Source organism: Dendrobates tinctorius, unplaced genomic scaffold (assembly GCF_039654945.1).
Source record: "Dendrobates tinctorius isolate UK_male_01 unplaced genomic scaffold, ASM3965494v1 ptg000166l, whole genome shotgun sequence".
Classification (NCBI taxonomy): Eukaryota; Metazoa; Chordata; class Amphibia; order Anura; family Dendrobatidae; genus Dendrobates; species Dendrobates tinctorius.
The window spans coordinates 10,282,784-10,297,253 of NW_027361833.1; the positions used below are offsets into that span (position 1 = coordinate 10,282,784).

Below are 14,470 nucleotides of genomic sequence, written 5' to 3' on the forward strand. Positions count from 1 at the left end.
CTCTCTTCTCTAGTATTAGCTATCCCTCCTAGCTTTGTGTCATCAGCAAATTTAATCAGTTTACCCTCAATTCCTTCATCTAAATCGTTGATAATGATGTTGAAAGATACAGGGCCCAGGACAGAGTCCTGTGGTACCCCACTTGAGATATTCTTCCAACTGGATGTGCAGCCATTTACAACCACTCCTTGGGTCCGATCACTAAGCTAGTTATGAATCCACCTAACAGTTGCCTTGTCCATTCCATACTTAGTCATTTTTTCAATAAGGATTGTGTGAGATACTGTGTCAAATGCTTTGCTGAAGTCAAGATATACTATAGCTACAGCATTTCCCTGATCCACCCAATCAGTGATTCTGTCATAGAAGGAAATTAAGTTAGTCTGACATGACTTATTAGTTACAAACCCATGATGACTATGTTTAATCACTTCATTCTTATCCAGGTACCGACATACATGTTGTTTAATAATTTGTTCAAAGATCTTTCCTGGTATAGAAGTCAGACTCACCGGCCTATAGTTGCCTGGGGCCACCTTCTTCCCTTTTTGATCATAGGAACAACATTTGCTCTTCTCCGGTTTTCTGGGTCTTCTCCTGTTCTCCACGAATTTTCAAAGATTATGGAGAGCGGTTCAAAAATTTCTTCTGCTATCTCCTTCAATACTCTGGGGTGTAAGTCACATGGTACCACTCATTCAAGTTATGAATATGCGCATATACATGACTTTAATGAGCAGTATCATGTGACCGCTGAACAGAGGAAGAGCAGCGGCGCCGAGAGCATGGAACAAGGAGGGGGGCTACAGTGACCTGTGCCAGGAGGGGTCAGTATTATGGGGGAGCAATATTCACCTGTCCCCGTTCCACCGTTGTGCGTCGCTCTGCTGTCTTGCGTCCACTGGCAGTGATGTTCAGGTCAGAGGGCACGATGACCTAGTTAGTGCGCGCCCTATGCCTGAACAGTCACTGCAGAGCTGGCAACACTGATGAGCAGAGGGCAGCAACTGATGTGAGTATATAGTTTTTTTTATTTGTAGCAGCATATGGGGCATAATCTATTGAGCATCTTATAGGGGCATAATCTATGGAGCATTGCTGTGAGTTAATTGAGTTCTCCTTCCAGGCTCCCTCTGGTGGTAACAGGAGGTAGTGAGGCTGATTTAATCAGTAGAGATCTGCCACCTGATAATGAGGATGACGATTGGACCTCAGGAGTCTCAGATTGGATTTAAGACAGCTGACGCCCTACTCTGGTGCTGCTGATTCCTTCTGCTTGTCAGGTCTTGGTTCTCAGCTCTGTTCCAGTCAGCTCAAGCTAAGTTTCTCTGCTAATGTTCACACTTGATTTTGTTGTTCTATTCAGTCTTTGTGTGGTCAGCCAGCCCCGACTGGGCTGTGCTGAATTTCCACTCTTATTTATCTGTATTTGCCAATTCGCTCTTTGTCCCTTATTAGATTGGCCTCTTTTTGCTCTGTCTCAGAATATTTCAGAGAGCATCTTATGGGGCATAATCTATGGGGCATTTTATGGGGCATAATCTATGGAGCATCTTATGGGGCAGCATATGGAGCATAATCTATGGAACATCTTATGGGGCCATAACCTTTATGGAGCAGCATATGAGGCATATTATTCTATGGAGCATCTTATGAGGCCATTATTAACCTTTGTGCAGCATTATATGGGGTGTATTTTGTATGGAGCATCTTATGGGGCCATCATGAACTGTATGAAGCATTATATGGGGCATATTTTTTGTATGGACCATCTTATGGGGCCATTATTAACTTTATGGAGCATTATATGGGGTGTATTTTGTATGGAGCTTCTTTTGGGGCCATCATGAACTGTATGGAGCAATATATGGGGCTCCTGATTCAATATGGATATTCAAAAACATTTAACCTACTGATGTCTCAATTAATTTTACTTTTTTTGGTATCTATTTTATGTTTGAAATTTACCAGTAGCTGCTGCATTTTCCACCCTAGGCTTATAATTGAGTCAATAAGTCTTACCAGTTTTTTGTGGCAAAATTAGGGGGGTCGGCTTATACTCACGTCGGCTTATAGAAGAGTATATACGGTATACATGTATATATATATATATATATTTATATTTGAGGGGCATTCATTAAAGATTTCCAATGACCCACTTCTATTTCTCACAGGATGCTGAAACTGCACATGTGTAATGATATGTCTCTATAGGTTACATGCCAAATTGCAACTCAGAACTGATAATGGTCTTGATTTTACAGGTGCTGAAGTGGTGTGAGGTTTGATAATGGACCCAGTGGAATACAGAACAGTCATCAAGTTCCTTGAAAGGCCGCACACCAAAGAAGACGTTCAATGAGATGAAAGAGGTTTATAGTGATATATCCTGATCATATGATGTAGTCAAGAACTGGCATTGTCAATTCATATGTGGTCAGACTTCGGTGAAAACAGCTCCAATTCCAGGGCGACCCCACTCTGCTATTGATGAACGCACCATCCAGCAAGGGCAGTTCGCCATTTTGGAAATCGCCACATACCCATTCGCCACCTAGCCCAAGATGTCAAGAATAGTGTGGGGTCTGTGGAAAAATCATCCAAGACCATCTACACATGCATAAGGTATCCACTCGATTGGTTCCCCAGCTGCTCACACCTTTCCAGAAGCAGGAACGAGTCCAATGCTCTCAGGCTCTATTGACAATGAGCTATCGAAACTATGAGGACTTTTTCAACAGACTGATTACACATGATGAAAGCTGGGCTTATCACTATGATCCTGTGACTAAAGTCCAATGGAAGCATCATGACTCAAAGAAGCCATGTGCCGAAGCCTTGGCAGGCAAGGTCATGCTTGCAGTATTTTGGGACCAGCACGGAGTAGTATTGATGGATTTCCTAGCAAATGGTACCATGAACACTGGGGCATACTATGCTTCATTGCTGCAGAAATTGTGGGATGCTATCAAAACCAAGAGACGTGGCATGCTTACCAAAGTTGTCCGCCATCTGCAAGACAGTGTACCATTTCACAACTCACATGTTGCCTAAATAGAATTATGCTCCTGTGGCTTTGAAATTCTACTGCATCCCCTTTATTCACCAAACCTTGCACCATCGTACATCCACCTCTTTCCAACAATGAAGTTATTTTTGAAGGGCACGCATTTTCCAGATGATGAGACTCTGATTTCTGAGGTCACAATGTAGCTTTTGGAGCAACCTGTCGACTTCTACAAGTGAGGTGTTTACAGTTGCTTAAAGAGAAGGGGGAAGTGTGTATCCCTAGGTGGCACATATGTAGAGAAGGACTAATAACTGTGCCAAGTTTCATTACTCTCAGTCCACAGGAAGTGGGTCAGGGGAAATATATAATGAACGCCCCTCATATATGTATACAGTTGTGCTCAAAAGTTTACATACCCCAGCAGAATTTTTGCTTTCTGGGCTTTTTCAGAGAATATGAATGATAACACCAAAACTTTTTCTATACTCATTGTTAGTGGTTGGGTGAAGCCATTTATTGTCAAATTACTGTGTTTTCTCTTTTTAAATCATAATGACACCCGAAACATCCAAATGACCCTGATCAAAAGTTCACATACCCTGGTGATTTTGGCCTGATAATATGCACAGAAGTTGACACAAATGGATTTGAATGGCTAATAAAGGTAACATCCTCACCTGTGACCTGTTTGCTTTTAATCAGTGTGTGCACATAAAAGCTGAGTGAGTTTCTGACATTCAGACAGACTCTTGCATCTATCATCCACCAACTGATGTTTCTGGATTGTGAGTCATGGGGAAAGCAAAAAAATTGTCAACGGATATACTGGAAAAGGTAGTTGAACTGTATAAAACAGGAAAGGGATACAAAAAGATATCCAAGGAATTGATAAGGTCAGCAGCATTCAAACTGTGATTAACAAATGGAAAATCAGGGACTCTGTAAAAACAAAACCACGGTCAGGTAGACCAGCAAAAATTTTGTTCTCATGTGCCCGGAAAATTGTTCAGGATGCAAAGAAAAACCCACAAATAACATTAACTGAAAATACTGGACTCTCTTAAAACTAGCGGTGTCGTTGTTTCAAGATGCACAATAAGGAGACACGTGAAGCAAAATGGGCTTCATGGTCGAGTCGCCAGAAGAAAGCCATTACTGTGCAAATGCCATAAAGTATCTCTCCTACAATATGCAAAACAGCACAGAGACAAGCCTCAAAACTGCTGAAACAAGGTAATTTGAAGTGATGAGCCGTAATTGAACTTTTTGGCCACAACCATAAAAATACATTTGAAGAGAGATCAACAAGACCTATGATGAAAGGAACACCATTCCTACTGTAAAGTAGGATCGCTGATGTTTTGGGGATGTGTGAGCTACAAAGGCACAGGAAACTTGGGTAAAGTTGAAAGAAAGCTGAATGCAGCATGTTATTAGCAAATACTGGAGGCAAATTTTCAATCATCAGACTGGAAGCTGCACATGGGATGTGCTTGGACATTCCAACATGACAACTATTAAAAACAGAAGGCCAAGTCGACCTGTCATTAGCTACAGCAGAGCAAAGTTAAGGTTCTGGAGTCAGTCTCCTGACCACAATATTATTGAGCCAATCTGGGGAGATCTTAGGCGTGCAGTTCATGTTAGACATCACAGGAATTTACAGGAACTGGAGTGAGGATGTCACTTCATCATGCCACACTGTGCTGGGCAATTGAGCTGCTGAGGAGATGTGCTGCAGAGAATGTAGCAGCGGGGTAATGGGGAAAGGAGAGTATTGTATTGCTTTTTAAATCAGTGAGTATATGGTGGCAATTATACTGGATGACTATGAGGTGTGCATTATATTACATAAGAGCTGCATTATGCCTTATGGAGCCTGCTTTCTACTGTATAGAGGCTGCATTATACTATATTGAGGCTGCATTATACTATATTTGTCTAAAACACGCCCTGTATGTTCTGCTGCTCTGATTGTTTTCACTTCAATGGAAACTAAACTGCACTAAATAAGAGGATAGATTGATCTCATCTTAGTCCCAGACTTTTCAATACAAATATACTAAATGGGTAACATTTTTGGAACACACCTCTTAATTATTGATTTTATTTTAATTATTCAGTCATTGCCACATGTGTATAAAACCCTTCCTCATATCACTGCAGTCTACCTGTACACACATTTGTGCAAGAGTAGCTTTTCAAATGATTTAAGTGAATGAGAACGTGGTATTGTAATAGGATATCACAGTTGCAATAAGTTCTTGAAATGTATTACCTCCTAAATATTCTGAGATCAACTGTGAGTGACTTTACTGGAAAGTAGAAGTGAATAAAAGCCACCACTACTCAGCCATTAATTGGCAGACCACATTGCCAGGTCACCAAGTGCTGAAGCACATAATGCCTGCACTCTGCTGACTGAGTAACTGTAGTGTTACAAACCTTTTCTAGCATTAACATCAGCAAAAAAGCTGGATGCTGGGAGGATTATTGCACGGGTTTTTATGGGCAAGTAGCTCCATGCAAATCTTACATCACCAAGCACAATGTCAAGTGTCAGATGTAGTGGTGTAAAGCAAGGCACCATTGGTCCCTGGATCTGTGGAAACATATCCTGTGGAGTGGCAAATTACATTTCTGTATTGAGCAGTCTGTTAACAAACATATGCATATAACTTTATGTTCCAGAATGTTGTTCCCCAGTGCACAAGCCAAGTTCCTTAAAGACATAGTTGGCTGAGTTTCATCTGGAAGAACTTGACTGACCTCAACTCCACAAGTGGGATACATAGTAACTTTTGTAGGTGTAATGTGTAGTTGTCCATATTGTATATTTGACATGTACAAAAAAATGTATAGTTGTATAGTAGATCGGAAAAAAGATATATGGTCTATAAAGTTCAAACGATGGTTAAACATTATTCCCAACGTTTCCCATATGCCCATTCTTAAAGTTCCTCATCTGCAAAACTTGTTGGCTAAAGCTTATCCATAAAGATTTGTATTAACTACATAAAATACGTACACTGAATTCAATCAAAGGAAAATAATACCAGACAGAGCTGCAAATAAATTAAAACAACTGCTCAAAATGAAGACAAACCTTATGATCTTCTATCTGACGTTTTATATCTTCCAAGTCAGGACCCAGAATTTCAGCTTCCATCTTCCTTGTCCTCGCTTCTGTTTGTGAAAGCCAGTCACTTAACTGCTGCAGTTGTTGATTCTGAAGATCCATCAATGTTTTGTGCAAACTAAAATGAAACAATAATTAAACATTGTAATTGTATATCTTTATTCGATGTGAAATAAACTGGAAAAACTCAAATAGATGTAAGAATAATACACATCTTTCATGAGATTTCTTGAGGTTTGTCCATATTGTCTTCTTATACTGGCTTCTATTCGCTATAGTAAGTAGAAAAATAGTGGCCACTCTAGTTACAACATTATTTGCTGTGAGACATCAATTATAGGCTGAGAAAAATGTAACTACAATCCAAAACCCTAAGGATAACTAGTAGTTAGATCTGAAGCCATCATGTCAGACAGGGCACTGAAAACTGCAAAACTGAATTTCTATGTCAAGCAAATGAACCTTTTTAAGGTACTGTACAGAACATACTGTTTGCAGTGAGAATACAAAGGAGACACGCTGACCGGGTGCAGGTTCTGTCAATATTAGAAAAATATATGAGGGTCAGATAGACAAAAGTATTGTACCTGTAATACCAATACTGTTGCTGATGGCACGGTACATTTAACACAGGTATAAAGCAATACAGCAAAGGAATGCCAATATGTATGGAAATTAAAATTGTAATGCTTACAGTAGAGTAAGATACAAATATTGTAAGTAAACAACTCCATAGTATATGTGGTACAGAAAGATAATAGTGCAGAGTGCACATACAAACACAGTAGATTGAAATGTATCACATACAGTATACACATAGCAGTACCATACATAAAGCACAAAAATATGCCAAAACAAAGTACAGCACTTTCAATTTTGGACACCACATACAATTCCATGCCCTTTAAATGCTATTTTTTGAAAACTAAATAAAATTAGTTACCAGTTGGAAAAAAATGTTTACTTTAACCCAAGTTTCTTTATCCTGATTTTTCAATGTTTGCATACCAATGTTCTAAATTCAAACCATTGTGCATAACTGTGCTGTCATCTGCCATAACACCGCCTAAGGCTGTGAAAGTACAGCTGCTGCTTCTTCTTTTAATCCATAGCATGGATGAAAGTGATTGACGCTGCAAAGATGAATCTGCTATAGTATATCTACTATAAATTTATAACGTTAGTTATAACATTGAAATGATTGGAAATAATAGATCACTGAACTAAAATACATTAATAAATAAAAAAGCCACTCATTTTTATGTAAGCATTGTTATTAAGTATCAATCGTTTTATGCCAAAATTGTATGGCTAAAATCAGATCATTAGTTTTCAAAAGTTTGGATCAATTATCAAACATTAAATGCCTGCACAGACAATTATTGAATGCCGCAAGCATGCTGCTGCCATTAGAGAGCACTTAGTGGCATACAACTGAATAATAAAACATTATGCAGTAAACATGTATGTTTCCTCGAGTGGTCGATGTAGGCAAATACAATTTTTTATCTAAAGAAGTTAAAAACTTTTGCAAAAGTGGTTCCCAAACAACTGCAAAAAAAGAAAAAAGCTAGTTTTCACCCAGGGCGCATCTCTGACTCTCCACCACTGCTCTGGTCCCTGTGTATAGGCTGCAGAGCTCAATTGCTGCTCTGGTGTAGATGACTTGAGCTGCTGAGCTCAGTGAATGGCTATGGGGATGATGTATGGTCCTTTTAGATGACACCACTACAACCAATAGAGACAGACCTATGGAGTTATAGAGAGCCAGTGGTGGACTCAGGGAGAGTGAGTACCATCTTTGTTGCTTTACAACTGTGCAGTTGTTTTGACATCACTTTTGTGAATGTGGAATACTCTTTAACTCTTCTTAAAAACACACTTTTGGATCTAAAAACAAGTTTAAACAAATAGCCTCAAAAATGCATAACAGGTTAACAATGAGTTTGAAAATTGTGACATTTTGGTAAAACTGAATGGTGACAATTAGAGTTGAGCGACTTTAGTCGGATCGGGTTTCATGAAACAAAATTTGTTTCAGATGAAACTGGTCCGACTAGGGCAAAAAAAGTCAGAGTTTTGCCCGAAATCCAACCCCAGTGCAAGTCAATGGGAAATAAAAGTTGGCATTGAGCGGATGACATTCATCCACTCAATGCCAACTTTTATTCCCCATTGACTTGCATTGGGGTTGGGTTTCGGATAAAACTCTGACTTTTTTTGCCCTAGTCGGACCAGTTTCATCTGAAACAAATTTTGTTTCATGAAACCCGATCCGACTAAAGTCGCTCAACTCTAGTGACAATGGTTTGTTTGGCCATAGTGTGGCTGCTACCCATACAGTTTATTACCTGTCACTGGATATGCCATAAATTCTATGTCTGTAATCCTCACCAATTGGATAAATTGGGTACACTGCCAGTTGCTTTCTAAATACAGTATACTGTGAAGCTGTTGCTCACAATTTTCAATGCAGATGCAGTCATGATAATAATAAGGATAATAATAATAATAATAATTTTATTTCTATAGCGCCAACATATTCCGCAGCGCTTTACATTTTAGTGGGGACTTGTACAGACAAGAAAAGACATTACAGCATAACATTAATCACATAAATCAATAAATACCAAGAGAAGTGAGGGCCCTGCTCATAAGCTTACAATCTATGATGAAATAGGGGACACACGAAAGGTGGATGGTAACAATCCACTTCCTGTCGCCTCCCACTCAAACATATTTCCAGAATCCATCCTTTCTATCAACCCTCAATCATCTCCCGCCTCGATTACGGCAACATCCTTTTCTGTGGCCTCCCTGCAGGCACAATCACACCTCTCCAGTCCATCCTTAACTCTGCTGCCTGACTAATAAATCTCTCTCCTCGCTACTCCTCCGTTAATACTGACCTGCAAGGCCATCTATAACCTGTCTCCACCATTTTTCTCTGAACTAATCTCCTGATCTCTTCCCTCATGTTATCTCCTGTCCTCCCAAGCCCTCCTTCCTTCCTCCACACTTATTCGCTCCTCACCCAACCGCCTCAAAGACTTCTCCCGAATATGCTCCATCCTCTGGAATTCTATGCCCTAACACGTCCGGCTATCAACCACACTCAGATTCTTCAGACAGAACCTGAAAACCCAACTCTTTAGGAAACTTTACAGCCTGAAATGAACCCGCCGCCTCCTCACCACTACTGGAGCTACCGCCTTACCATCACCAGAGCTGCTGCAACCCCCAACCTACTGGATTCTTCCCCACCATCCTGTAGAATGTAAGCCCACAAGGGCAGGGTCCTACCCCTCTGTATCAGTCTGTGATTGTTAGTTTGTTTACTGTAAGTGATATCTGTAATTTGTATGTAACCCTTTCTCATGTACAGCACCATGGAATCAATGGTGCTATATAAATAAATACTAATAATAACAATGGCTTTCATTATTCTGACCAGCCATAGTGTAATAAATAGGGTGTTCGTGTCATGCTGCATGAACCGGTTATCAGCCAGAATATGTAAAAGTACAAATACAGAGGGCTATTAAATGCATAAAGTATGTGAGAAAATGATACAAGGAACCTGGTTATGGTAAAAAAAATATTGAATGGGCCACACAGGAACAGGTAAATTAATGTGTGGAGGTGTAGGCCAGTCTGAAATAAGTGTTTTTAGGGCACCTTTAAAACTGTGGGGATGAATCAAATTATTCTGGGTAGTGCATTCCAAAAAATAGGCACAGCACGTGAGACTTCTTTGAGATAGAAGTGGGAGGTTCAGATTATCGAGGATGTTAACCTCAGGTCATTAGCAGACTAGAGGGCATGGGTGGGGTGGTAGACTGAGACAAGGGAGGAGATGTTGGGTAGTGCTGAACCATGGAGTGCTTTGTGGGTGAGAGTGTTAGGTTTGTATTGAATTCTTGAGTGGATGGGTTTCCAGTGCAATGACTGGCACAAGGTAGAGGCATCGGTGTAATGGTTGATGATGAATATGATCCTGAATGCAGCATTCAAGACAGATTGGAGAGGGGAGAGTTTGGTAAGAGGGAGACCGATTAGTAGAAAGTTACAATAGTCCAGACAAGAATGAATAAATTCAGCAGTTAGAAATTTTGATAAATCAAAAGTAAGAAAAGGTCAAATTCTACAAATGTTCTTGAGGTGCAGGCAGCAAGAGCGAGCCAGTGATTGGATGTGGGGGGAGGTGAATGAAAGCTCTGAATCAAGTATAACCTTAAGACAGTGGGCATGTTGCTGGGAAGTAATGGTAGAACCACACACGGAAATGGCAATGTTGGGCACAGGTAGGTTAGTAGAGGGAAGAAACACAAGGAGTTCAATTTCAGATATAGGGAAGACATGATGTTGAAGACAGCAGTAATACAATCACTGGTATTTTGTAATAATGTAGGCGTGATGTTTGGAGTAGCGGTGTATAATTCAGTGTCATCAAGATACAGATGTTACTGGAAACTGATTATTATTATTATTATTTATTTATATAGCACCATTAATTCCATGGTGCTGTACATGGGAAGGGGGGTTACATACAACGTTATAGATATCGTTAACAGTAAACATATTTACAAGGACGGACTGGTACAGAGGGGAGACGACCCTGTCCTTGCGGACTTACATTCTACGGGATAGTTTGGAAGAGACAGAAGGTCGGGGGTGCAGCAGCTCAGGTGGTGGTGAGGCGGCAGAATGGTTGTTTGTCCAATTTCTAGAAGAATGAACAGAGTAGTCACCATTACATTTAGCTGTCAGAAAATCATTGGTCACTTTGATGAGTACAGTTTCTGTCAAAAGTAGGGGGCAGAAGCCGGACTGTGAAGGGTCTAGGAGGAAATGAGTGGAGAGGTAACTGGTAAGGTGGGAGTAGACAAGGCGCTCCAAGGAGTAAAAGGAGGGGGTCTAGGACTGATCTTTGAAGAACCTCAACAGCAAAAGGAAGATGAAAGGAGAAGGAGGCAGCAAAAGATACAGTGAAGGAGCTGTCAGAGAGGTGGAAGGAGAACCAGGAGAGAATAGTGTCCTTGAGGCCGATGGAATGGGGCATAGTGAGGAGGAGCTGATGATCCACAGTGTCGAATGCAGCAGAGATATCCAGGAGAATTAGCATGGAGCAGTGACCATTAGATTTAGCTGTTAGTAGATCATTAGAGACTTTAGTGAGGGCAGCTTCAGTAGAGTGTAAAGAGTGGAAATTGAATTGAAGAGGGTCTGAGAGATTGCTGATAAGACAGTAGTGAACCAATCGTTCCAGGAGTTTAGAGATGAAGCGAAGATTAGAGACAGGTCTCCAGTTAGCAGCACAGTTTTGGTCAAGGGATTTTTTTTAAGTAATGGATGTATGATGGCATGCTTAAATGAGGAGGGAAAGATACCTGATGTTATCATTTTGCTCAGTTATATGGAGAATATGTCATTTGGAAGTTTCTGAATGAGGATCAGGTAATATTTGTGCTATACACTGTGCACAATTATTAGACAATTTGTGGTAAATGCAAAAGGTTAATAAACCTGAAATCTGAATAGTTAAGAAACTAAAAGTGAAGTTTTGCTATATTTCGTAGAATATCTACATGTGTGCAATTATTGGACATATATTAGTTTGCAGAATTATTATGCAACAAAATGAAAAATGTAAATTTTCATCTGTGAGAATACTAAAGAAGCAGCTCAAAATGTACAAAAATACATTTCTAACATTTAAAAAAAATCAATGACCAATATAGCCACCTTTTTTTCAATAACAGTTGTAAGCCTTCCATCCATAAATCGGTTGACAGTCAACATTTTGGGCAGCACCAACCACAGCTTCAAAGACACTGTTCAGAGAAGTGTACTGTTTTCCTTCACTTTAAGTCTCCTGTTTAAGAAGGGCAGTTCTTAATAGGGCTTAGATCATGTGAGTAAAGCCCCCGTCTCACATAGCGAGATCTCTAGCGAGATCGCTAAAGCGTCACAGATTTGTAACGCAACAGCGACCTTGCCAGCGATATTGCTACATGTGACACGCAGCGGCGACCACCCCCCCACTGGATATCGTTGATCGTGCTCGAATGTCCTGGGTCACTTTTTCATCATCGGTGCCCCGCTGGCCAGTGCACATCGCTGTGTTTGACCCGACGAGCGACCTCATTGGCGATGCAGAACTCAGGGACGCAGGCATGAGTCGTCAGAAAAGCTGCTGTGTGTCAAAGTACTAATGACCGCCGAGGATCGCTGGATGGCTGCTGCATTGCTGAAGAGATCTGCCTGTTTGACAGCTTACTATTGACCATTTAGCGACGCACCAGCGATCCTTACCAGGTTGTATTGTTGTCAGGATCACTGGTGCATCGTTAAGTGAAATGGGACCATAAGAGGCCATATCATTATCTTTACATCTTTAAGGCCTTCACTGGTCAACCAAGCAGCGAAGTACTTTGATGCATGCGATGGATCACTGTCTGGCAAAATAATCTTAGTTTTCATGAAAGATGGACACCTTTTCCTGTACCACAGCTTCAAGAAAGAGTCTTGTAAAAAATGGCAGTAGGTTTGGGAGTTGACTTTGAGTACGTCTTCAATTTTAAAAGGTTCATCTAGCTCATTAGACCTTTTCAGGTTGAAGAGGACTTGGATCCATCCCATAGCAATACTCCACCTGAAACTTGCTGGAGTCAAAGTGGAGGTCTGTGCCTGTTACTGATGGAGCCACAAGCCCATCCATCTGGACAAAAGTCATTCTCTGGCTACTTCTCATTTGATTCTTCTCAAATCATTGGCAATTAATGTGCTACATTTTTTCTCAACACCATTTTTGTCACCCTGTTGACTATTTGAAACAAAACTTTTCATGGTTCCGTGATCATGACTCAAAATCGTAGCAATTTTAAGAGTACTTCATCACTTTGTAAGACTTCAAACAATTTTTTAATTTTCATAGTCAGTTAATTCCCTTTTTTGGCCAATTTTCCTGAGGAAAACAAGCTGGTGTGGATAACCTTAGGCAACGACATTCCTCATTACACAAATGCACACCACCTAATAAGCAACATTCAATAAAACCTCTAGTTTATACAGCTTGGAGTTGGAAAATACGCACAAAAATGATGATATGGTTAAAATACTCACTTGCCTAATAATTGTGATCACAGTGTAGAGTGGTACATTATTATAATTGCTTTAAGGAACTACCAACTCTCTCAACATGTATATTGCTTTGTTCTCCTGGTATTCCTAATCAAAATCTATGAATACATTGAAAACTAGGGTTTACTATTCTGCTTGTCACAAGGGTGTGTGTGTGATGATCCATTTTTGGATATGTGGCAGATCTGGTTCTCAGATTAAAACTTTTTTCCTTTCAGGCCATCAGGGGTTAATGTCTGTTTTTTCCCCCGCTGGCCTGCTGGTGTAATTGCATTGCTGCTGGGTTAGCTGATGTGGGTGGTGACCCCTCCCACCATCCTTTAAGAGGTCACCTGATGCATCAGCTGACTGTCGGTGTTAGTTCATTCTACAGCGACCAAGCTGCAGGAAGGAGCTCTCTGGGTGCAGTGGTGCTTTGCTGAGTTCGCTTGCCAGGTGCCTTACTCTGCTTTTCAGTGTTGTGTTTTGCAGCAGAGGAAGCTAAATTTTGCATTTTTTGTTTACCTTGTCCCTTTTGGTGTCTGTCCTTACTTTCTGCTGTATTAGTGCAGCGGTGTGACCAGTGCTCTCACCTGCCAGTTCCCTACTTAGGGATAGGAGCATATCAAGTGAGGGATTAGGTATCCTGCACGGTGACGGGGTGAAAGTGTTAGGAGTCAGATTTCTGCATCTCCTTTGCTGAAATCTAGATCCTCACATTCTGCAGCCTCCTGCTCTTCACCTGCTGTAGAGGAGACTGCAGAGGAGATTGCCTTGCGGCAACTCTCCCCAGAGGCTAAGTCCTCTACCCCTGCATCTGAGCATGCTCATGGGATGAACTCACATTGGAGTTCGGGAGTCAGGTGTTCAGGTCCTGTGTCGGATCCCATTGGCTCCTCCTGGAGACCTGAAGATTTCCTGAAGGTCCCGTTCGCTATAAAAAGCACGCATGACTGTTCCGCCATGCGCTAGTATAGTCATACTTGCTGCTGTGTGTATGTGGATGGATGCATGGAATGGTGAATGACTCATTTGAAACCCCCTTCCTTTGATATTACGGCTGTGTGAGGGAATGAGTTATAGCCAGTAGTCAGCGCCAACGCGCCATTGCTCCACTATAGCACCTGCTAGCGTCTAACATCGCGCCTGCGTTACTGCAAGTCTCATGTCACGCTGCTGTAGCAGCTATTATTTGCATC

At 41.0% G+C, this 14,470-nt stretch overlaps 1 protein-coding gene across 7 annotated transcripts in view; it reads right to left on the reverse strand.

Moving 5' to 3' along the window:
* The window catches only part of DMD (dystrophin), a 3,834,938-nt gene that overhangs the window by 2,677,771 nt on the left and 1,142,697 nt on the right, over positions 1-14,470 (reverse strand). For all 7 annotated transcript variants that reach the window (XM_073550686.1, XM_073550687.1, XM_073550688.1 and 4 more), the window contains one exon: positions 6,117-6,267. In XM_073550686.1, coding sequence (XP_073406787.1) covers positions 6,117-6,267 — 151 coding nt within the window. The remainder of the gene's footprint in view (positions 1-6,116; positions 6,268-14,470) is intronic.